Genomic DNA, 25692 nt, shown 5'->3' with positions numbered 1-25692 from the left:
GAGATTCTTTTTCAGATTCTACATGATCACAATCGAGCCATTTACAGTGTATAGATAGATACATGATAAGGGAATAATATTTATTGCAAAGTAAAGCCAGCAAAGTCCGATCAAGGATAGTCCGAGGGTCACCAAAGAGGTAGATAGTTGTTCAGCACTGCTCTCTGGTTGTGGTAGGATGATTCAGTTGCCTGATAACAGCTGGGAAGAAACTGTCTCCGATTCTGGAGGTGTGCGTTTTCGCACTTCTATACCTTTTGCCCGATGGGAGAGGGGGAGAAGAGGGAGTGGCCAGGGTGGTACTGGTCCTTGATTATGCTGCTGGCCTTGCCGAGTTGAGGGGAAGAGGAAAGTCTGAAGATGGGTGTCGACCCGAAACGTCACCCCATTCCTTTTCTCCAGAGATGCTGTCCGGCCCGCTGAGTTACTCCAGCTCTTTGTGTCTGTCTGCAGTTCCTTCCTAAGCCTCTCAGGTGTCTTGTTCCTTTGGGGGGGGGGGGGGCTCGGAGTATGGGGTGGGGGGGGGGGCTCTGCTTGCGTACTTGCGAGATCGCATACCACAATAAGGCAACACGTTTTTTTTTTCTTTGTTCCAGGCACAAAGCTGAGGAAGTGGCCAAGAAAAGCAAGTGCGTTGCCAGGTCCTCAGCTATAAATCTCAACATACTTCACATTGCTTTAAGCAAAACCACGCAGCTGAGGTATGTGAGCTGGTTCTAATGAAAGTTTTTTTTTCCTCTCTTTCCTCTAACTAGCATAGTTTGCATGGTTGGAATGCACTTGTTTCCATTTAAGGCAATGACCCAGAGTGGTTAATGGGAGCCCCATTATACCCCTCGAATGAAGATCAGGCAAGATTGCACACAATTACACTCTGTGGCATGAAGACAAGCCATTAGCTTCTACTGGGCCTGGACCGCGGTCAATAGTCTGAACGCCACTCCTTCCCACGTCACTGCATTCCCAACCCGAACGACAAGACCTTCCCATTCCTGGTCCCATCTAATGTTTCTCCAGCTTTCCCCTTAAATGCTCCCAGCTTTTCACCTCAGCCGCTCCATGTGGAAGCGAGTTCCCCAAGCCAAGCTACGCAAACGAGCTCTTGCCGGGAAAAAATAAAAATGATGTTTTAAAAGCACTCGAAGGATCTGGGAATGGACCCACTGCGACTGGAGCGGACAATGGTCTGAGGTGAGAGGGGAGAGTGGGCCTGCACTCGCCGGGGTTTAGAAGGTTGAGGGGGGGACCCCAAAATAAATGCATTCCCCTTCCTTATTACTGATTCAACTTTTTGGAAATCCTGCAGTAGAATCGGTAATAATGACGGCAGATTGATTTCGAAAAGGGCTACAATGCAAAAACAGGGATGTGACGCTGAGGCCTTATAAGGCACTGGTCAGTCGGACTGCATTCGGAGTATTGTGAGGTGTTTTGGGCCCCATGTCTGAGGAAGGACATGCTGGCACTGGAGAGGGTCCAGAGGGGATTTACGAGAACTATCCCAAGAATGATTGGGTGAACATATGATGAGCGTTTAAAGGCACTGGGCCTGTACTTGCTGGAGTTTTAAAGGATGAGAGGCCCCCTCATTGAAACTTACTGAATAGTGAAAGGCCTGGATAGACTGGATGTGGGGAGGATGTTTCCACTAGTGGGAGAGTCTAGGATTAGAGGTCCATAGCTTCAGAATGAAATGACGTTCCTTTAGGAAGGAGATGAGGATGAATTTCTTTAGCCAGAGGGTGGTGAATCTGTGGAATTCATTGCCACAGATTCAATGGATATTTTAAAGTTAGAGATAGATAGATTCTTGATTGGTGCGGGTGACAGGGGTCATGGGGCGAAGGCAGGAGAATGGGTTTTAGAGGGAGAGGTAGATCAATCCTGATTCAATGGCGGAGTAGACCTGATCGGCCGAATGGTCTAATTCTGCTCTTAGAACTTCTGAACTAAATAGGAACCCGAGTGGCAACTTTTTTTCACAGTGAGAGTGGTGGGCATATGGAACAGGCTGCCAGAGGAGGTAGTTGAGGCAGGGACTACAACAGCATTTAAAAGGCATTTGTACAAAAACATAGATCGGAAAGATATAAAAGGACTGGGCAGATAGATGCAGGAAAAATGTTCCCAATGTTGGGCGAGTCCAGAACCAGGGGCCACAGTCTTAGAATAAAGGGGAGGCCATTTAAGACTGAGGTGAGAAAAAACTTTTTCACCCAGAGAGTTGTGAATTTGTGGAATTCCCTGCCACAGAGGGCAGCGGAGGCCAAATCGCTGGATGGATTTAAGAGAGAGTTAGATAGAGCTCTAGGGGCTAGTGAAGTCAAGGGATATGGGGAGAAGGCAGGCACGGGTTATTGATTGGGGACGATCAGCCATGATCACAATGAATGGCGGTGCTGGCTCGAAGGGCTGAATGGCCCCCTCCTGCACCTATTTTCTATGTTTCTATTTAGATGGTTATGGGCCAGATGCAGGCATGTGAGACTGGTGTAGATAGGGCATCTTGGGTCGGCATGGGCAAGTTGGGCTGAAGGGCCCGTTTTCACGCAGTATGATTCTATCCAATCTCTCCTGATGAATCAAGCTGTTCAATCCAAGCAGCATCCTTGAGTAGTGTGGGTGTCACGGGTTTTGGGGGAATACAGGAACTTAGAAGGATGAGAGGGTACCTAATTGAAACTTACCGAATAGTGGAAGGCCTGGATAGAGTGGATGTAGGAGAGTCTTGGACCAGGGGTCAAAGCCTCAGATTCAAAGGACTTTCCTCAAGGAAGGAGATGAGCAGGAATTTCTTTAGTCAGAGGGTAATGCCACCAGTTTAGGTTGAAGTGACAATGCACTGAAATAAGACAGCTACCTGTAAACCCACCAACACAACATTGCAACACAACAAGCTTCAGACCAGTCCACTTCCGGATCAATAGACTAAAGATCCAGTAGGCCATTCAGCCCTTCGAGCCAGCACCGCCATTCATTGTGATCATGGCCGAATTTACACAGTGACAAGATGGCGTCCAAGCCACAGGTGCATGCTGGTCCCAGAAGTGGATCTGCAATCATGCTGCACTCTTTTAAACCTCGACTCCAACCAATCTGTACGCCGTGGACATCTTGACTATAATCATGTATTGACTTTCGGCTGTGGACACAAAATGCTGGAGTAACTCAGCGGGTGGGGCAGCATCTCTGGAGAGAAGGAATGGGCGACGTTTCAGATCGAGACCCTTCTTCAGGCTTTCGGCTTTTGTCTTTCGTCTTTCGGCTGACTAGTTAGCACGCAACAAAAGCTGTACACGTGTACCTCGGTACACGTGACAATAAATTTCACTGGACCAACCAACCAACTAACTAAACTAACCAACCAACTAAACTGACCAACTAAGCCAACCAACCAACTGACTAAGCTAACCAACCAACTGACTAACTAAACCAACCAACCAACTAAACTGACCAACTAAGCCAACCAACCGACTGACTAAGCTAACCAACCAACTGACTAACTAAACCAACCAACTAGCTAAACTGACCAAGTAAACCGACCAACCAAACCAACTAACCAACCGACCAAACCAACCAACTAAACTGACCAACTAAGCCAACCAACCAACTGACTATGCTAACCAACCAACTGACTAACTAAACCAACCACCCAAATAAACCGACCAAGTAAACTGACCAACTAAACCAACCAACTGACTAAACTAACCAACTAACTAAATCAACCAACTAAACCAACCGACCAACTAAACCAAGCGATCAACTAAACCGATCGACCAACTAAACCGACCAACTAACCAACTAACTAAATCAAAGTTCAATATTCAATATAATGTAACATTCACAGAACTTAGTTCGATTTGTCCCCGACTTTCTGCTTACAGTTTCCTTGAAGGAGTTATTTAGCCAGCGATTGTTAACGATGTTCTGGATCGACGAAGGGGGATTCTCCAGATCCTCAAAGGAGTCCATCAGGATGAAGTCCAAAACAACGTCATAAAAATTCATGTGCTTCACCTGCGAGTTAGAAGCAGTTGGAATGAGTCCCCGCATTAGACCAACACATTAACAAGTTTAGAGAGACAATGGGGTGCGGCACGGTGGGGGAGCGGTAGAGTTGCTGCCATACAGCGCCAGAGACCCGGGTACGGAGTTTGTACGTTCCCCCCGTGACCGCGTGGGTTTTCTCTGGGTGCCTCCGATTTCCTCCCACACCCCAGAGACGTGCAGGTTTGCAGGTCAATTGGCTTCGGTAAAAATTGTCCCCCCGTGTATGTAGGGTCGTGCTAGTGTACAGGGATCGCTGGTCGGCATGGACTCGGTGGGCCGAAGGGCCTGTTCCCGCGCTGTATCTCTACAGTCTAAAGACAACAATCACAATTCTTTTGAGTCATTAGAGCAGATATACGGGCAGACCATAGAACAGTACAGTTAAGAAACAGATTCCAGATTCAGGGACAATTTCTTCCCAGCTGTTATCAGGCAGCTGAATAATCCTCCCTCAAGGTTTCAAGGTCTTTCATTGTCACGTGTACCAATTAAGGCACAGTTATATTCGTATTACCATACAGCCATACTAAAAAAGGCAACAAGACACACAACTACATGAAAGTTAAACTTCCACCACAGCAGATTCCCCACATTCCTCACTGTGATGGAAGGGAATAAAGTCCAATTTTCTTCCCTCATTTAGAGAACTACTTTCTACCTCATTGGTGACCTTCGGACTATCTTTGATCGGACTTTACCTTTCACTTAACGTTATTCCCTTCATCATGTATCTATACACTGTAAATGGCTCGATTGTAAACATGTTTCATACTTTAGCTCAGAGATACAGCGCAGAAACGGGCCCTTTGGCCCACCGGCCAGCAATCGCCACACACTAACACTATCCCCCACACACTAGGGCCAATTTTACATTTACACCAAGCCAATTAACCTGCAAGCCTGTACGTCTTTGGAGTGTGGGAGGAAGCCGAAGATCTCGGAGAAAATCCCACGCAGGTCACGGGGTGAACGTACGAACTCTGCACAGACAACCACCCGCAGTCAGGATCGAACCAGGATCTCTGGCGCTGTAATGCCCCCGTCCCACTTAGGAAACCTGAACGGAAACCTCCGGAGACTTTGCGCCCCACCCAAGGTTTCCGTGCGGTTCCCGGAGGTTTTTGTCAGTCTCCCTACCTGCTTCCACTACCTGCAACCTCCGGCAACCACCTGCACCCTCCGGGAACCGCACGGAAACCTTGGGTGGGGCGCAAAGTCTCCAGAGTTTTCCGTTCAGGTTTCCTAAGTGGGACAGGGGCATTAGGCAGCAGCTCTACTGCTGCGCCACCATGCCGCCTGTTGTCTTTCTGCTGGCTGGTTCGCACGCAATAAACTAAACTGAACGGACGAGGCCATTCAACCCACAGTATCTAGAAACATAGAAAATAGGTGCAGGAGGTGGCCATTCACCCCTTCGAGCCAGCACCGCCATTCATTGTGATCATGGCTGATCGTCCCCAATCAGTACCCCGTTCCTGCCTTCTCCCCATATCCCTTGACTCCACTAGCCTTTAGAGCTCTATCTAACTCTCTCTTAAATCCATCCAGTGACTTGGCCTCCGCTGCCCTCTGCGGCAGGGAATTCCACAAATTCACAACTCTCTGGGTGAAAACATTTTTTCTCACCTCAGTCTTAAATGGCCTCCCCTTTATTCTAAGACTGTGGCCCCTGGTTCTGGACTCACCCCACATTGGGAACATTTTTCCTACATCTAGCTTGTGCTGAAATCGGGGACGAAGACTTTTCTGTTTGACGTTGCTTTTACTCACTTTTAATAATAATTAAATTAAATAATTATTCATTTATAACACTGCACTGTAATTTTTATTTCTTGTGTTTTATACTTGTCTTATTCTATTTTAGCTTGTTTTTATTTTCTATTCTTTTTAATGACTGTCTTTAATTGCTTTTATAGAAACATAGAAAATAGGGTGCAGGAGTAGGCCATTCGGCCCTTCGAGCCTGCACCGCCATTCAATATGATCATGGCTGATCATCCAACTCAGTATCCCGTACCTGCCTTCTCTCCATACCCCTGATCCCTTTAGCCACAAGGGCCACATCTAACTCCCTCTTAAATATAGCCAATGAACTGGCCTCAACTACCTTCTGCGGCAGAGAATTCCAGAGATTCACTACTCTCTGTGTGAAAAACGTTTTTCTCATCTCGGTCCTAAAAGATTTCCCCCTTATCCTTAAACTGTGACCCCTTGTCCTGGACGTCCCCAACATCGGGGATTGCTTTTGATTGCTTTTTAATACTTTGTGTACAGCACTTTGAATTGCCTTGTTGTTGAAGTGTGCTGCGTAAATTAACTTGCTTGCTGGACATGATGTCGTTCATTTCATCTACCTGCACATGATCCACCCTGGCGCCCCTGCCGTTTCACAACAGGGGGGGGCTTGGACTCACCCCACGGTTTGCAAGTTCCCGTTTGGTCGTCTCCCAGTGATCCGTTTGCTGCAGGAAGAACATCATCTCCTCAAAGACTTCGGCAAACCTCTTTGGATTCTGAAATTAAAAGAGCCACAGAGACCATTAAATTACAGGTCCACCAACCTGGGAGAGAGAGTACAGTGAAGATTCACCAGGATGTTGCTAGGACTCGAGGGTCTGAGCTATGGGGAGAGGTTGAGCAGGCTGGGACTCTATTCCTTGGAGCGCAGGAGGATGAGGGATGATCTTATCGAGGTGTATAAAATCATGAGGGGAATAGATCGGTTAGATGCACAGAGGGATCGGTTAGAGCAGAGGGATCTAGGTGTACAGGTGCATGGTTCCTTGAAGGTCGAGTCGCAGGTAGATAAGGTGGTCAATAAGGCTTTTGGCACTTTGGCCTTCATCAGTCAGAGTATTGAGTATAGAAGCTGGGAGGCCATGTTGCATTTGTATAAGACGTTGGTGAGACCGCATTTTGAGTATTGTGTTCAGTCTGTGTTATAGGAAAGATATTGTCAAGCTTGAAAGGGTTCAGAAAAGATTTACGAGGATGTTGCCAGGACTAGAGGGTGTGAGCTATAGGGAGAGGTTGAGTAGGCTGGGTCTCTATTCCATGGAGCGCAGGAGGATGAGGGAGGATCTTATAGAGATGTACAAAATCATGAGAGGAATAGATCGGATAGATGCACAGTCTCTTACCCAGAGTAGGGGAATCGAGGACCAGAGGACATAGGTTCACGGTGAGGGGGGGGACGGGGGGGGGGGGGGGGGGGAATGTAATAGGAATCCGAGGGGGTTACATCTTCACACAAAGGGTGGTGGGTGTATGGAACAAGCTGCCAGAGGAGATAGTTGAAGCTATTGGGATAGTTGGGACTATTCCAACATTTAAGAAACAGTTAGACAGGTACATGGATAGGACGGGTTGGAGGGATATTGGCCAAATGCGGGCATGTGGGCATAGTGTAGCTGGGACATGTTGGCCGGTGTGGGCCAAACGGGCCTGTTTCCAGGCTGTATCACTCTATGATACCACCGATTTTCCGGCACCCTTGGTTCCAGAGCCTTTCTGGATTATCCGCTTTGCTGGACTAACAGAGTCGATGCCGACAAGCGATCCCCGCACACTAACACTATCCTATACGGAACAATTTAGAATTTTACCAAGTCAGTTAGCCTACAAAGCTGTACGTCACTGTAGTGTGGGAGGAAACCGGAGCACCCGGAGAAAACCCACGTGGTCACGGGGAGAACGTACACACTCCGTGCAGTTTAGCTTGGTTTATTTATCGTCACATGTACCGAGGTACAGTGAAAAGCTTTTGGTGCGTGCTATCCTGTCAGCAGAAAGACAATACATGATTACAAACGAGCTTGTACAGACAAACAGTAGTCGGGATGGAACCTGGGTCTCCGGCGCTGTAAGGCAGCAACTCTACCGCTGCACCAACGTGCCGCCCTCAAACTGTGGACGGCTCGATTGTAATCATGTACAGCCTTTTAGATTAGATTAGATTAGATTATTTAATGACCACACAGTCAAGCTGGTGGAATTCAGGTTCAGTACAGGATGTTACAAGGTAGGCTGATTCCCGTCAAACATAACATAAAACACAACATCATACAATATACAGTACATGCATGGGGAGGATATGTGCTGTTGTCATAGTGTGTTCAGAATTCGGATTGCGTGTGGGTAAAAACTGTTTTTAAATCGAGATGTCTTGGCGGACAGTGAGCTGTAGCGCCTTCCTGATGGCAGCAGGTGGAAGATGTGGTGAGCTGGGTGGGAGGGATCAGAGATGATTTTCTTCACCCTTGACACAGACCGTTTGTGATGGAGTGATTCTATTGATGGAAGGGGAGTGCTGATGATTTTGGATGCTTTGTTAACTATGCGTTGTAATTTATTACGTGAGTGAGTGTCTAAACTGCTGAACCAGACTGTAATTGATGAAGTGAGCATGCTTTGGATGATGGCTGTGTAGAATTTGATTAGGAGGTGTTTCCTTACTCTAAACTTCTTGAGCTGGCGGAGGAAGAAGAGTCTTTGGTTGGCTTTTTTGTAGATGTGATTTGAATTGATTGGATGGCATACAGCAAAAAAAACTGTTCGCTGCACCTCGGTAAACGTGCCAATATTTAAGTAAACTATCAAGGCAATGACCAGAACAGAGTCTAACTGCTGCAATATAAGAGCTCGAGTCCATACCTTGTGTGCTTTAATCATTATCGAAGACAGGATCTTTTTCCCCATCTCTGCGAAATACTTGATGTTGGCGGCTTCAGAAAGAATGACCTGGAAGTGCGGGGAGAGCAGAATGAAACAGAGGCCACATTACCCATCTCAAAATGGCCCAGCTAGTCTGGCCAGCGCCAAGTTGGCTTGTTGATGCACCAAGGCCTGTTCACATGCACCTTCGGAACTCTTTGGCTTTTGGCCAAGCATCATTCTGACTTGAAAGATGGCATAGTCATAGAGTTTACCTCGTCCATTCCAACCAAGGTGGCATATATTGGGCTAGTCCCATTTACTTGCATTCGGCACGTCGCCCATTAAACTCTCCCTTTCCACATATATGGTCGTCTTTTGAGAGTGGCAATTCAATCCACTTCTCCTACTTGCCCCTTAATTTAAGTCGTCACCACTCTACTGTTCCAGCCAATCTTCTCTGTAAGATCTAGACATCTTTGATAACGAGCAGGGCCCCGAATTGGATACAAGGCTCCAACTGAGGGTTAACTGATGGTTATCAAAGCCTGATGTCAAGAAAGAACAAAGAAACATAGAAAATAGGTACAGGAGTAGGCCATTCTGCCCTTCGAGCCTGCTCCGCCATTCAATATGATCATGGCTGATAATCTAAATCAGTACCCCGTTCCTGCGTTCTCCCAATATCCCTTGATTCCTTTAGCCCTAAGAGCTACAGTGTATCCAACTCTCTCTTGAAAACATCCAGTGAATTGGCCTCCGCTGCCTTCTGTGGCAGAGAATTCCACAGAATTCCAAAGACCCGTTGGCTCTCCCGCAGCCATGTGTGGAGTAAGGCCTGGCTCGCCGCCGCAGCGAAGGACCCGGAGGGGCCGCGCCCTGCAGGAGGGAAACTCGGTAGCCGCCGAGCCCGGCCCCGAAGACCAGAGAGCGGAGGAGGAGGGAGCCGCTGGTGACGGACGTGAGGAGTGGGCCGGTGGGAGAGGGAGAGGGGTTGTTGCCTCCAGCCCCTGCAAGGTCGGCTGCTGGAGGCGTTACACCCAGGGACACGGAGACGAGGGTCGGGCGGGACGTGGGTAGGTGGGCCGAGCCGGCCGAGGGTGACGGAGGAGGCCCTGCAGCAGCCTGGGGGTCGCCTGGATCGGGGACCGCTCCAGTACATCCAGCACGCGGACACGACTTTGGACTCTTTCTTTGTGTAAATGGCGCCTAAAATATGGCGACGTGCATTTGTGAACGATGCAAAGAGAAATTCACCATGCAATGAAGACAGGCACAAAGTGCAGGAGTAACTCTGCGGGGCAGGCAGCATCTCTGCAGAGGAGCAAAGGGTAACGTCTCGGGTCACCCATTCCTTCTATCCAGAGATGCTGCCTGTCCCGCAGAGTTACTCCAGCATTTTGTGTCTATCTTCAGTGTGAACCAGCATCTGCAGTTCCTTCCTTTACATTGCACTGTTTAGTTGGGGTGGGAGGTTGCAACCTTCACGTGGTCTGCCCTGTTTCGACTAATGCAATCAACCCGATATGCACAAACAATTAGATCAAATAGTGCAAGGTGGCCTACAACTTTAGACTGTGCACGACATGCACAAGAAGATGACGACTGTTTAAATTAGTTTAGAGATACAGTGTGGAAACAGTGTAGTGTGGTCGGGTCCGCGCCGACCACTGATCCCCGCACATTAACACTATCCTACATTTTTACCATTTTTACATTTACCAAGCCAATTAACCTAAAAACCTTTGCGTCCTTGGAGTGTGGGAGAAAACCAAAGATCTCGGAGAAAACCCACACAGGTCATGGGGAGAACGTACAAACTCCGTACAGACAGTGCCCGTAGTCGGGTTCGAACCCGGGTCTCCGGCGCTGCATTGGCTGCGAGGCAGCAACTCTACCGCTGCGCCACCGCGCCCGCTGCGTCACGGCGCCGTGCCCACGTGGCAACAAAGCACCATTGAATATTGAACCAGCGAACTGTGGATGAAGCAAGACAACGACTCTGGTGACATTACCTGGAAAGCTTGCCGCACACAGTGTACCTTGGCCAGGAAGTCACTGTCACCCACACACTCGAGCAACTCTGTCCTTCAGGAGAAAGCACAGGACCAAAAGCAATGTCAACATCCAGACATTCAGGTCAAGATTTTTAGTTACAGAAGATCTTGGCTGTTATTCCCACCTCCTCCACAGCCAACAATGGACCATTGTGGGCTCTTTAGCCATCGGTCTCGGCTCTGATTTGTTCCGTACCATTTCATATCTCTCGTTTCCCTCTCCCCTGGGTCTCAGTCTGAAGAAGGGTCACCTATCCCTTTTCTCCAGAGATGCTGCCTGTCCCGCTGAGTTAGTCCAGCATTTTGTGTCTATCTTCCGGACGGAGTAACGCTTCAACTCTTGGGGCGTTTGGGGCGGTGCGGTGGCGCAGCTGGTAGTGCCGCTGCCTCACAGCAGAATCAGAGACCCTGGTTCGATCCTGACCTCGGTGCTGTCTATGCATGTGAATTTTGCACATTCTACCTGCTGTGACCACGTGGGTTTCTCCTGGTGCTCCGGTTTCCACCCACATAGGTTTATAAGTTGATTGACCTTCTGTGCATTGCTCCTTTTGTGTAAGGAGTGGATGAGAAGATGGAGACAAAGCGCTGGAGTAACTCAGCGGGTCAGGCAGCATCTCTGGAGTAGAAGGATAGTTGACGGTTTGAGCCGGGACCCGTCTTCATTTAATTACTCTGAACTTACTGAACTGTATGCAAAAAAATAATTTTACTGTAGTTTAGTTTAGAGATCCAGCGCGGAAACAGGCCCTTCGGCCCGCCGAGTCTGTGCCGACCAGCGATCCCAGCATGCTGAACACTATCCTACACACACGGAGGTCAATTTTACATTTACACCAAGCCAATTAACCTACAAACCTGTGGGAGGAAACCGGAGCATCCGGAAAAAACCCGCGCGGTCACAGGGAGAATGTACAAACTCCGTAGACAGCGCCCGTAGTCAGGATCGAACCGGGGGTCTCTGGTGCTGCAAGGCAGTAGCTCTGCCTTTGCTGCCCACAAACTGTATGCAAACTGTACTGCACTGTACGCAAACAAAGAGTTTAATCGTCCCTCAGTACATGGGATAGTAATGAGTGGGATAGTTATTCTTGCTATTGAGGGAGTGCAGCGTAGGTTCACAAGGTTAATTCCCTGAGTGGTGGGACTGTCATATGCTGATAGAATGGAGCGGCTGGGCTTGTACACTCTGGAGTTTAGAAGGATGCGAGGGTATCTTATTGAAATATATAAGATTACTAAGGATTTGGACACGCTAAAGGCAGGAAACATGTTCTCGATGTTGGGGGAGTCCAGGACCAGGGGCCACAGTTCAAGAATAAGGGGTAAGCCATTTAGAACGGAGACGAGGAAACACTTTTTCTCACAGAGAGTTGTGAGTCTGTGGAATTCTCTGCCTCAGAGGGCAGTGGAGGCCGGTTCTCTGGATACTTTCAAGAGAGAGCTAGATAGGGCTCTTAAAGATAGCGGAGTCAGGGGATATGGGGAGAAGGCAGGAACGGGGTACTGATTGTGGATGATCAGCCATGATCACATTGAATGGCGGTGCTGGCTCGAAGCGCCAAATGGCCTACTCCTGCACTTATTGTCTACTGTTATAAGGCTTCTGAACGGTCCCTCCATAAGCTAGGGGTACTGTCTGATTCACCTCTACCCCATTGCGGACATTGGACTTTGTCTCTGGAACTGATGCGCTACAATGCTGAGAACGATATTCTGCGCCCTGAGTCCATCTGTTGTACGTGACTTGCTTAGATTGATGTGTAGTATTATCTGATTTGATTGGAAAGCATGTAAAACAAAGCATTACACAGTACCTCAGTACAGGCAGCAATGATAAACCTGAACCTAAACACAAAACCTAGACCCATCACCTACTGGCTCGAAGGGCCGAATGGCCTACTCCTGTACCTATTGACTATTGAATCACTAAACCGTTCAGCACCAAGGTCCAGTGACAAACTCCCCCACTATTACCGGGACACATCACCCAGCCAGCGGACACAGCGGAGATGAACTTACCTCAAGGCTCGGCAGCAAACCTTGCCCTCTTCCGCCAGATGCATGGCTTCCTCATAAAGCGGCAAGTGGCACCAGGATCCCAGGGCGTAGGTGGGGCCTCGGTGATCCCTGTGCTCGGACAACTGTGGGTAGCAACAGGAGTAAATGGCAATCCATCAGTATCCCCCCCCCCCCCCCCCCGCCGTGCCGTGGGACGGGCCGGAACGAGAAACGGGTTCAGTTTTAGTTTAGAGATGCAGCGTGGAAACAGGCCTTTCGGCCCACTGAGTCCGGGCCGACCAGCGATTTCCCACTCACTGACATTAACCTACACACACAGGGACAATTTTTTACATTTTATACCAAGCCAATTAACCTACAAACCTGTGTCAGATGCTGGTTTAAACCGAAGATACACACAAAAAGCTGGAGTAACTCAGCGGAGAATACAGGGTGACTTGGACATGTTGGCTGAGTGGGCAGATGTAATGCAGATGCAGTTTAATGCGGATAAATGTGAGGTTATCCACTTTGGTAGCAAAAACAGGAAGCCAGATTACTATCTGAATGGTGTCAAGTTGGGAAAAGGGGAAGTACAACGGGATCTGGGGGTCCTTGTTCATCAGTCAATGAAAGTAAGCATGCAGGTACAGCAGGCAGTGAATAAAGCGATATGCCATGTAGGCATTTATAACAAGAGGAGTTGAGTATAGGAGCAAAGAGGTCCTTCTGCAGTTGTACAGGGTCCTAGTGAGACCACACCTGGAGTATTGTGTGCAGTTTGGTCCCCTAATTTGAGGAAGAACATTCTTACTATTGAGGGAGTGCAGCGTAGGTTTACAAGGTTAATTCCCGGGATGGCGGGACTGTCATATATTGAGAGAATGGAGCAGCTGGGCTTGTACACTCTGGAGTTTAGAAGGATGAGGGGGGGCTCTTATTGAAACATATAAGATTAAGGGTTTGGACATGCTAGAGGCAGGAAACATGTTCCCGATGTTGTGGGAGTCCAGAACCAGGGTCTACAGTTTAAGAATAAGGGGTAAGCCATTTAGAACCGAGACGAGGAAACACTTTTTCACACAGTGAGTTGTGAGTCTGTTCAATTCTCTGCCTCAGAGGGCGGTGGAGGCCGGTTCTCTGGATGCTTTCAAGAGAGAGCTAGATAGGGCTTTTAAAGATAGCGGAGTCAGGGGATATGGGGAGAAGGCAGGAACGGGGTACTGATTGGGGATGACCAGCCATGATTACATTGAATGGCGGTGCTGGCTCGAAGGGCCGAATGGCCATCTCCTGCATCTATTGGGCCAGGCAGCATCTCTGGAGAGAAGGGATGGGTGACGTTTCAGGTCGAGACCCTTCTTCGGACTCTGAGTCTGAAACGTCACCCATTCCTTCTCGCTGTCCCGCGTGAGTTACTCCAGCTTTTTGTGTTTAGCTACAAACCTGTAATGTCTTTGGAGAAAAAGGGAGAAACAAAGAACTGCAGATGCAGGTTAGACGCAGATGCCGAGATAGACACAGAGAGCAAGTTTGGCCGCCACTCCTGTGTTCGACTCTTGACACGGGGACATGGGTTTGTGGGCATAAAGCCTCACATGCAAAATATTATTGATCGGGAAGCAGCTTTCTGATGTTTAGTTCAGTTTAGAGATACAGCATGGAAAACATGCCCTTCGTCCCACCAAGTCCATGCTGGCCCAAAGATCACTCCACATTACGCCACTAGATGCACAGTCTCTTGCCCAGCGGAGGGGAATCAAGAACCAGAGGACATAGGTATAAGGTGATGATGGGGGGGGGGGGTAACATATTCACGCAAAGGGTGGTGGGTGTATGGAATGAGCTGCCAGAGGAGGTTGTTGAGGCAGGGACTATCCCAACGTTTAAGAAACATTTAGACAGGTACTTGGATAGGACAGGTTTAGAGGGATATGGGCCAAATGCAGGCAGGTGGGACTACTATAGGAGTGACATGTTGGGCTGAAGGGCCTTTCTCCACGCTGTTAGCCTCTATGGCTGCCGTGAAGGGAGAGTGGACGCTGGCGCGCTTTGGCTGCCGCTGCTCTCTCTTCACACTGTGTTTTTGATTTTCTGTTTTTTGATTGAATTCTGTTTTTAATTTGTGTCTCTGTGATGTCTTTATTACTTGTTATATTCCGATTATATGTTATTCCGATTACTATGTAAGGTGTCCTTGAGATAATAATAATAATAATAATAAATTTTATTTAATGGGCGCCTTTCATACATCTCAAGGACACCTTACATAGTAATCGGAATAAAAACATATAATCGGAATAAAACAAGTAATTAAAGACATCACAGTGACACAAAGACGAGATGTCTGAAAGGCGCCCATTAAATAAAATTTATTATTATTATTATTATTATGGCTGTCCAATTTGTCCCAACACCTCGCTTTTATCCCTCCTATCCTGGAGACCTTTCCTTTTCTCCCCCAAGTTTATTTTATTTTATTTTATTATGGCCATGCACCGGGGTACAGTGAAAGGCTTTTTTTTGGGTGAGCTATCCAGTCAAAGAAAAGGTGATAAATGACGACAATCAAGCTGTACACAGTGTGCAGATAAAGGATTCGACATTTAGTGCAAGATAAAGTCCGATGAAAAAGAATTCTAAAGTTGTGTTGGGGGGAGTCCAGAACCAGGGGCCACAGTTTAAGAATAAGCAGTAGGCCGTTTAGAACGAGGGCGAGGAAACACTGTTTCTCACAGAGAGTAGTGAGTCTGTGGAATTCTCTGCCTCAGAGGGCGGTGGAGGCCGGTTCTCTCGATTCTTTCAAGAGAGAGCTAGGTAGGGCTCTTAAAGACAGCGGAGTCAGGGGATATGGGGGGAGAAGGCAGGAACGGGGTACTGATTGTGGATGGTACACAAAATTGCTGGGGAAACTCAGCGGGTGCAGCAGCATCTATGGAGCGAAGGAAATAGGCGTCGCCTATTTCCTTCGCTCCATAGATGCTGCTGCACCCGCTGAGTTTCCCCAGCAATTTTGTGTACCTTCGATATTCCAGCATCTGCAGTTCCTTTTTGAATACTGATTGTGGATGATCACCCATGATCACATTGAATGGTGGTGCTGGGTCAAAGGGCTGAATGGCCTACTCCTGCACCTATTGTCCTCAATGTTGCCTGATAACAGCTGGGATGAAACCATCCCTGAATCTGGAGGTGTGCGTTTTACTTCCTCCGACTTCTGAATCATTATTAAATCTACCTCCATCTTGCAGGCTACACATTCCATACCCCAACAACACGGAAACATATTTACTAAGGATAGACCCAAAATGCTGGAGTAACTCAGCGGGGACAGGCAGCATCTCTGGAGAGAAGGAATGGGTGACGTTTCGGGTCGAGACCCTTCTTCAGACAGAAACATCATCCATTGCTTCTCTCCAGAGATGCCGCCCGTCCCGCTGAGTCACTCCAGCATTTTGTGTCTATATTTATTAGTCTGCTTTGTTGAGATAGAATGAGTTGGATATTGTTTTTAATGGATTTGTTTCTCTGCACGAATAACAGGAACTGTTGTGAAGGTTCTGTCTCGGGCTGATTGATTGGGCCTAGACGCCAGCTCAACGGGACCAGCTCCAAGTTACGTACACAACTCCTCTTTCTTGGCCTTTTCATGGTTGTGCTCAACGCAAGTCTTTTGTCAAGGAGCAAGGCTGACTGTGAGTATTCATAACGTTATATAACTTGATAAATGTGGGGGCTTTGAACGGAGGCAGCTGTCGGAAAGAGACTGACTTCCCTAAAGAGGCAGGGAGGTGCGTCTGTGTGTGCACGTCTTTCTGTGTGTGTGTGTGTGTGTGTGTGTGTGTGTGTGTGTGTGTGACCATATTTCTTTTATTAAAGCACTGATTTCCCTCACCAGCAGCGGTCAGACTCCAGGGATAAAAACCGTGAGTGTGACAGCTGGAATGCGTCGGTTTGCAGGTCTGATCTCTTCGCTCAGGCATCTAGACCCAGTTCCTCTGTCATCTTAACCACGGCATGATAAAGCACACAGTGCTTGCGGTGCAAATACAGCCATTCAGATCGTGCTTCTGCGGTGACACACACACACAGACCACTCATGTGTGCCCTGACTGAATGAAATCATGTGCTCTCTTTAATCAAACGTTGGGCAGCAGCACAGTGGCGCAGCTGGCAGAGCTGCTGCTTCACGGTGCCAGAGACCCGCGTTCGATCCCGACCTTGGATGCTGTCTGTGTGTGGAGTTTGCACGTTCTCCCTGTGACCCCGTGGGTTTCCTCCGGGTGGGCCGCAGGTTGATTGGCTTCGGTAAAATTGTAAATGTGTGTAAGTGTAAGTGTGAGTGTGAATGTGTGAGTGTGAGTGTGAGTGTGAGTGTGAGTGTGAGTGTGAGTGTGTGTGTGTGTGTGTGTGTGTGTGTGTGTGTGTGTGTGTGTGTGTGTGTGTGTGTGTGTGTGTGAGCATTAGTGTGGGGGGGATCGCTGGTCGGCGCGGACTCGGTGGGCCGAAGGGCTTGTTTCCGCGCTGTATCTCTAAACTAAACTAAACGCAATCCACCCCTCCCTTATGTTCCACGGGTCCAAACTTTGCTCTCATGTTTCAAGTGGGATTTGACCCCGTGCCCTTCCGGAAGACGGGAATGCCTCCCGGGTCTGGTGGTTTATCGGGAGCCACCAGCATGGCAGGCTGCGCCGCTCTGCATTACTGCCCAGCCTCGCTGTGCTGCACAGCTTGCATTTTGGGAGGGTTATTTTGGGAGGGTGCTGGTTATTTCGGGCCTGCGGTAACAGGGAGAGGCCTGCAGCTGCTCTTCCACCCTCCCTGCACGTTGCAACTCCTGCCCGTCAGAGGGACTGCCTGCACCAGGCTCGACAGGCAGAAGGTGCTGCGCAGCGGTACAGCGGGTAGAGCTGCTGCCTCACAGCGCCAGAGTCCCGGGTTCAATCCTGACTACAGGTGCTGTCTGTGTGGAGTTTGCACATTTTCTCCCTGTGACCCTGTGGGTTTCCTCCGGGTGCTCCGGTTTCCTCCTAAAGACGTGCAGGTTTGTGGGTTGATTGGCCTAGAGTGTATAGTGGCCTATTGACCTTTCACCCCTAAACGTCACCCATTCCTTTCTCCAGAGATGCTGCCTGTCCCACTGAGTTACTCCAGCATTTTGTGCCTGTCTCAAGGGAAACACAGTACTGGAATAAATATGTTTAGGTATAGTTTAGTTTAGAGATACAGCACGGAAACAGGCCCTTTGGCCCATGGAGTCCCGCGCACTAGCACTATCCTGCACACTAGGGACAATTGGGGGACAAGGGTAGAGTGACAAGACACACACCATTGTGCGCAGATGCTGAGACGTGTGTTCAGCTCTGGCTGGACAACTTCTAGCCTTGTGTGTGGACTCGATAAGGAGAAGGGACAAGTTACAATTTTACCAAAGCCAATTAACCTAAAAACCTGTTCGTCTTTGGAGTGCGGGAGGAAACCGGAGCAAACCCACGCAGGTCACGGGGAGAAGGTACAAACTCTGTAGAGACAGCGCCCGTAGTCAGGATGGAACCCGGGGTCTCTGCCGCTGTGAGGCACAACTCTAACCCTGCGCCACCTGTTGTTTAAAAACCTTTTCCTGCGCAGGGCCCCGGTATAATAAAAGCGCTCTTGGATCTTGGAGGCAGCGCCACACACGGGAACGCGGAACGGAGCCGGCGTCTACTCACCTCGGCTGCTGAAACGAAGGAGTCCGTCGAGGCTATGCTGGTGGTGTCCCTCTGACACACGTCCTCCGGGTCCCTGACAGTGATGTCTGTGTCTCTGTCTGCACAAAGCACATCAGGTTACACGCCCAAACTAAACTGACATGATGGTCACGCTAGACCAGGCAGTTCATCAGTCATCGGAGCAGAATTCGGCAAGCCAGCCCATCGAGTCTACTCCGCCATTCATTCACAGCTGATCTATCTTTCCCTCTCAACCCCATTCTCCTGCCTTCTCCCTATAACCCCCCGACAGCCGTACTTCAATCAATTCAACTTTATTGTCATTGAACAGATACAAGTATAGGTACAACGAAATGCAATTTAGCGTCTGGTCATAGTCATAGTGCAAGATAGTAGAAGTAGAAAATAAAAATACAGAATAAGCATACAATAGAGTAAAAGAGTACTGGTTAACAATGTGTGGAATGTGGATGGATTAGAAAAAACAAACTGGTACATAGGCAAATACTGTATACAAATGGGAGAGACTAAAGATATCTAGCGACGGGACTCCGAGTTCAGCAGTGTATGGTGTTATTGAAAAGCTGTTCCTCATCCTACTAGTACGAGACCTGAGGCTCCTGTACCCGCCTCCCTGATGGGAGGAGGGCAAACAGTCCATGGTTAGGGTGGGAGGGGTCCTTGATGATCTTCCCGGCCCGTCTCAGACACCGTTTTTCGGTGGAGGGCATCCATGGCAGGGAGCGGGGCACCGATGATGTGCTGAGCGGTTTTCACCACCCGTTGCAGTGTCTTCCTGTCAGCTGCGGTGCAACTGCTGTACCATACCGTGAGGCAGGTGGTCAGGGTGCTTCCGATGGTATAGCGGTAAAAGTTGGTCAGGATCTGTGGGGGCCAGGTGAGCTTTCTTGAGCCTCCTCAGGAAGTAAAGTACTAATCAAGAATCTATCAATCCAAGAAGCCAAGTCTGAGGAAGGACATTATTGCCATAGAGGGAGTGCAGAGAAGGTTCACCAGACTGATTCCTGGGATGTCAGGACTGTCTTATGAAGAAAGACTGGATAGACTTGGTTTATACTCTCTAGAATTTAGGAGATTGAGAGGGGATCTTATAGAAACTTACAAAATTCTTAAGGGGTTGGACAGGCTAGATGCAGGAAGATTGCTCCCGATGTTGGGGAAGTCCAGGACAAGGGGCACAGCTTAAGGATAAGGGGAAATCCTTTAAAACCGAGATGAGAAGAACTTTTTCACACAGAGAGTGGTGAATCTCTGGAACTCCCTGCCACAGAGCGTAGTCGAGGCCAGTTCATTGGCTATATTTAAGAGGGAGTTAGATGTGGCCCTTGTGGCTAAGGGGATCAGAGGGTATGGAGAGAAGGCAGGTACGGGATACTGATTGGATGATCAGCCATGATCATATTGAATGGCGGTGCAGGCTCGAAGGGCCGAATGGCCTACTCCTGCACCTAATTTCTATGTTTCTATGTAATCTCCGCTTTAGAAACACCAAATTACTTGGCCTCTGCGGCCGTCTGTGGCAACGAATTCCAGTTCCACCACACCCACTGACTAAATAAAATCCTCCTCATCTCCTTTGAAAGGTACCTCCTTTTATTGTGAGGCTGTGCCCTCTGGTCCCACTAGCAGAAACATCCTCTCCACATCCACTCTATCCAGGCCTTTCACCATTCAGTATGTTTTCAATGAGGTCCCCCCCCCCCCCCCCTCATTAACAAGGTTAATTCCCGGGATGGCGGGACTGTCATACTCTGAGAGAATGGAGCAGCTGGGCTTGTATGCTCTGGAGTTTAGAAGGATGAGAGGGCATCTTATTGAAACATATCAGATTGTTAAGGGCTTGGACACGCTAGAGGCAGGAAACATGTTCCCGATGTTGGGGGAGTTCACAACCAGGGGCCACAGTTTAGAATAAGGGGCAAACCCATTTAGAACGGAGATGAGGAAACACTTTCTCACACAGAGAGTTGTGAGTCTGTGGAATTCTCCGCCTCAGAGGGCGGTGGAGGCTGGTTCTCTGAATACTTTCAAGAGAGAGCTAGATAGAGCTTTAAAGATAGCGGAGTCAGGGGATATGGGGAGAAGGCAGGAACGGGGTACTGATTGTGGATGATCAGCCATGATCACATTGAATGGCGGTGCTGGCTCAAAGGGCCGAATGGCCTACTCCTGCACCTATTGTATATTGTCTAAAACTCAAGATGCTTGTGTTTTGTTCAAGGGACACCATAGTGGAGCAGCGGTAGAGTCCGCTGCCTCCAGGGACCCAGGTTCGATCCCGACTGCGGGTGCTGTCTGTGCAGAATCCATACATCCTCCCTGTGACCATGTGGGTTTTCCTCCGAGTGCCCCGGTTCCCACCTACATTCCAAAGACGTGTAGGTTTATAGCTAAATTGGCTTCTGTAAATTGTCCCTAGTGTGTAGGATAGATCTAGTGCATGGGTGAATGGAACGGGGTACTGATTGTGGATGATCAGCCATGATCACAGTGAATGGCGGTGCTGGCACGAAGGGCCAAATGGCCTACTCCTGTACCTATTATCTATTTATTGTTTTGCTGGTCGTGTGGACTCGGTGGTCCGACGGGCATGTTTCCATGCTGTATCTCTAAAAACTAAAACTAAATTCCAAATCTACGGTCTCATACATCTCTAAACTTTGAGAGCATTGGTCTTGTGCAGATGGTTCAGTTCAATCCAGTTGAGTTTATTGTCACGTGTACCCGAGGTGCAGTGAAAGGCTCTTGTTGTGTGCTAACCAGTCAGCAGAAAGACAATACATGATTTCAATCGATCCATTTACAGTGTAAAGAGATGCATGATAAGGGAATAACGTTTAGTGCCGCAGAGTCCGATCAAGGAGCTTGATCGCCAGCACAGACTTGGTGGGCCGAAGGGCCTTTTGCCACGCCGCGCACCATTTACTCTACGGACTCTCCCCCTTCCTCGCCGAGCCCTTGCCCACCGCTTCTGGCATCCACCACACACACCTTCCCTTGAAGTTCCACTGTGTTGTTGGTGATATACGAGGCCAAGCTGTCCTCTCCACTATCTCCGACACGGAATTCCAATCAACTGCGACTATAAATAGGAGAGGAAGATTCTCAAGTGGCAAAATCTGCCGGGTCTTTCGCAGTGACACAGCTGCACTTGGCAGCTCGCCCCTCTTTCCAAATGCAGAATCCAACGCCGATATCGTGACATCTAAACGCCCGCAATATTACCAGCCCGTCAACAGGGAGAGCATTTCCAATAAGACGAGTGGCACAGCTGGTAGGGCTGCTGCCCCCCCAGCGCCAGGGTCCCCGGTTCAATCCTGGCCTTAGGTGTTGTCCCTCCCACCGGCCACAACCCTGTCTTCCGGCAGAGTAAATGCCAGTATCAGCATCAGGTTCGATCCTCACCTTGGGTGCTCAGAAGGTCACACAAGGGATAGGAGAAGAATTAGGCCATTCGGCCCATCAAGTCTACTCCGCCATTCAATCATGGCTGATCTTTCTCACTCTCCTCACCCCATTCTCCTGCCTTCTTCCCCCATAGCCTCTGACACCCGTACTAATCAAGAATTTCTAAACTAAATGTAAAACTAGAGTGTGAGCGGGTGGTCGATGCGGACTTGGAGGCCAAAGGGCCTGTTTCTACGCTGTATCTAAACTAAACAAGTGTGAACAGGTTGGTGTGGACTCAGTGGGCCCGGGGACCCATTTCCATGCAATAGACAATAGGTGCAAGAGTAAGCAATTCGGCCACTCGAGCTAGCACCGCCATTAACCATCCCCAATCAGTACCCCACTCCTGCCTTCTCCCCATATCCCCTGACTCTGCTATCTTTACATAGAAACATAGAAAATAGGTGCAGGAGTTGGCCATTCGGCCCTTCGAGCCTGCACCGCCATTCAATACGATCATGGCTGATCATCCAACTCAGTATCTCATCCCTGCCTTCTCTCCATACACCCTGATCCCTTTAGCCACAAGGGCCACATCTAACTCCCTCTTAAATATAGCCAATGAACTGGCCTCAACTACCTCCTGTGGCAGAGAATTCCACAGATTCACCACTCTCTGTATAAAAAATGATTTTCTCATCTCAGTCCTAAAAGACTTCCCTCTTACCCTTAAACTGTGACCCCTAGTTCTGGCAACCCTGGACCCCTAGAAACCCCTAGTTTAAGAGCCCTATCTAGCTCTCTCTTGAAAGTACCCAGAGAACCGGCCTCCACTGCCCTCTGAGGCAGAGAGTTCCACAGACTCACCACTCTGTGTGAAAAAGTGTTTCCTCATCTCCGTTCTAAATGGCTTACCCCTTATTCTTAAACTGTGGCCCCTAGTTCTGGACTCCCCCAACATCGGGAACATGTTTCCTGCCTCTAGCGTGTCCAAACCCTTAATAATCTTATATGTTTCAATAAGATCCCAAAGAGGTAGGTAGTCCAAATGCTGGAGAAACTCAGCGGGTGAAGCAGCACCTATGGAGAGAAGAAATAGGCGACGTTTCGGGTCGAGACCCTTCTTCAGACCGATTGTAATCGTGTATTGTCTTTCTGCTGACTGATCACACGCAGCTTTTCACTGTACCTCGGTACACGGACAATAAACTAAACTGAACTGAAAGGGAAACCAGAGATATACATAGAAACATAGAAACATAGAAAGTAGGTGCGAGAGTAGACCACCAGGTCCGTCGAGCTCGCACCGCCATTCGCTCATGGCTGAACACTAAACAGACACACTTACCCACAAACAGTAGACACAAGACACAGAACACAAGACACTACCCTCCCCTTTATACCGCTATCACCCCTCTCCACCCCAAAAACCTCGTGATCTCCTGGGGAGAGGCAAAAAACCGGATAAAAACCAGGTCCAATTCGGGAAAAAAAATCCGGGAAATTCCTCTCCGACCCCCAATCCAGGCGATCGACACTTGTCCAGGAGATCACTCAGGTCTTACTATAACTAACCATACCTAGGTCCATATCCCTGCCCTCTCCCCGTAGCCCCTTATCCCCTTGGCAGCTAAAAAACCATCTATTTTAGTCTTAAATATATTTAAAGTTTCTGCTTCCACTGCTCCCTGGGGCAGTGAATTCCATAAATTAACCACCCTCTGGGTGAGAAGTTCTTCCTCATCTCCGTTTAAAAGAGCCCCCCCCTTATTCTGCAACTATGTCCCCTAGTTCTAGTTTCCCCGATCATTGGGAACATCCTCGGTGCATCCACCCGATCAAGGCCCCTCATGATCTTATATGTTTCAATGAGATCGCCTCTCATTCTCTAAAAGAATATAGATGGTGATGTAGAGAGATATACATCAAATGAATGAAAGATATGCAAAAAAGTTACAATGACAAAGGAAACAGGCCATGTTGGCTGAGGGCAAGGTGATAATGGGCAAGATAGAGGCTATTATTACCCTCTGGGCACTATCTCTACCGGTGTTTTTATACTATGCCAGCAAGCGAAAATTTGCTAGTTCACGTTATAGTATCGACCTGATAGAAAATTAGACAGGTACATGGATAGGAAAGATTTAGAGGAATATGGGCCAAATGCAGGCAGTGAGACTAGTGTAGATGGGTCATGTTGGTCAGCATGGGCAAGTTGATAAGTTCTAGGAGCAGAATAAGTCCATTCGTCCCATCCACTACCTCCACCATTCACTCATGGCTGATCTATCTCTCCCTCTCTACCCCATTCACAGCATGGGCAAGTTGATAACTTCTAGGAGCAGAATAAGTCCATTCGTCCCATCCACTACTCTACCATTCACTCATGGCTGATCTATCTCTCCCTCTCTACCCCATTCACAGCATGGGCAAGTTGATAAGTTCTAGGAGCAGAATAAGTCCATTCGTCCCATCCACTACTCTACCATTCACTCATGGCTGATCTATCTCTCCCTCTCTACCCCATTCACTTGCCTTTGCCCCATAACCCCCCACAACCCGTACAAATCAAGAATCTGTCAATCTACGCTGAAATGTTTCCATCGACTTGTCCTCCACCGTCGACTGTGACAATGAATTCCACAGATTCACCACCCTCTGACTAAAGAAATTCCTCCTCCTCTCCTTCCTGAAGGGAAGTCCTTTTATTCTGAGGCTCTACACTCTACATTTGTATTACAATGTGTGCAACAAGTGAAAAAGGAAACAAGTTATAATTGCACAGGTTTAAGTGGCAAATGGGCCGGGCACGGGTAATGGGACAGGCTTGGATGGGGCATCTTGGTCAGCATGGACGAGCTGGGCCGAAGGGCCTGTTTCCTTGCTGCATGACTCTGAATCTGATTGAGATGAATATAGTAAAGGGCCTGTCCCACGAGCATGCGACTGCATGTGGCTAGCGCGACCTAACGTGGTCGTTTGAGCCGCACGGCCGGTCCCACTTCGATCGCCGGAGCCGTATGGAGTTGGGCGGAGCTGGTCCCGACATGGCGCGGGCTCCGAGAAACTGACACTGTCCAAAAATTCCACGCGGCAACGGCCTGCCGGCCCGCAGCCGCATTGAGGCCGTACGCACCACCTCGATGGGCGTGCGCAGCGTCTCAACGCCGTACACGCGTCTTGACGGCGTACGCCTAGCGCGAACTTCCCGCGGACTTCGCTCGAACTTCACGTCAACTCGTACAGGATAACTCGACCTCCGCGGCGGCCCCAGCTTCTGGTTGGTTGCGCTTGCCGCATGCAGTCGCATGCTCGTGGGACAGGCACTTAAGTAATAAATCCTATGTAAGCAGGTCTATCAGAGGGGGGGGCAATGTGCTATTTAACACAGGCCTCATGCCTGTCTGTTTCAAAGGGATCTTGATTTATGGGTCTCTCACATAGAGGGCCTCTGCTTGGTTTGGGGGGGCCTATAAAATTGAAATCTCCCCGGGCTTTAGTTCATCTATGAGAGGGCCCGTATGTTGGAAGGAACTGCAGATGCTGGTTGAAAACCGCAGATAGACACAAAATGCTGGTGTAACTCAGCGGGTCAGGCAGCATCTCTGGAGAAAAGGAGAATTGGTGGCGTTTTGGGTCGAGACCCTTCTTCAGGCTCATGAATGATGAATACTGCCTGCTTCTGCCTGGAGATACAGAGATGATCCGGGGAGAAACATATACTTGAGGAAGTCATCCTGACTTCTTTGATAAATCTTTCCCTCTGACGTCATTGCAAAGAATTTCCTGGAACCCATTTTCAAAGAGTC

General features: G+C 48.8%; 1 protein-coding gene across 1 annotated transcript in view; it reads right to left on the bottom strand.

Moving 5' to 3' along the window:
- miga1 (mitoguardin 1) overlaps positions 1-25692 on the bottom strand; it is a 65698-nt gene that overhangs the window by 13287 nt on the left and 26719 nt on the right. The window contains 6 exon segments of the mRNA XM_033029038.1: positions 3883-4017; positions 6465-6563; positions 8704-8790; positions 10719-10791; positions 12783-12904; positions 18473-18570. Coding sequence (XP_032884929.1) covers positions 3883-4017; positions 6465-6563; positions 8704-8790; positions 10719-10791; positions 12783-12904; positions 18473-18570 — 614 coding nt within the window.

Source organism: Amblyraja radiata, chromosome 10, assembly GCF_010909765.2.
Source record: "Amblyraja radiata isolate CabotCenter1 chromosome 10, sAmbRad1.1.pri, whole genome shotgun sequence".
Classification (NCBI taxonomy): domain Eukaryota; kingdom Metazoa; phylum Chordata; class Chondrichthyes; order Rajiformes; family Rajidae; genus Amblyraja; species Amblyraja radiata.
The sequence above is the reverse complement of the archived record's forward strand: the minus strand, read 5'-3'. Positions and strand labels throughout refer to the sequence as shown.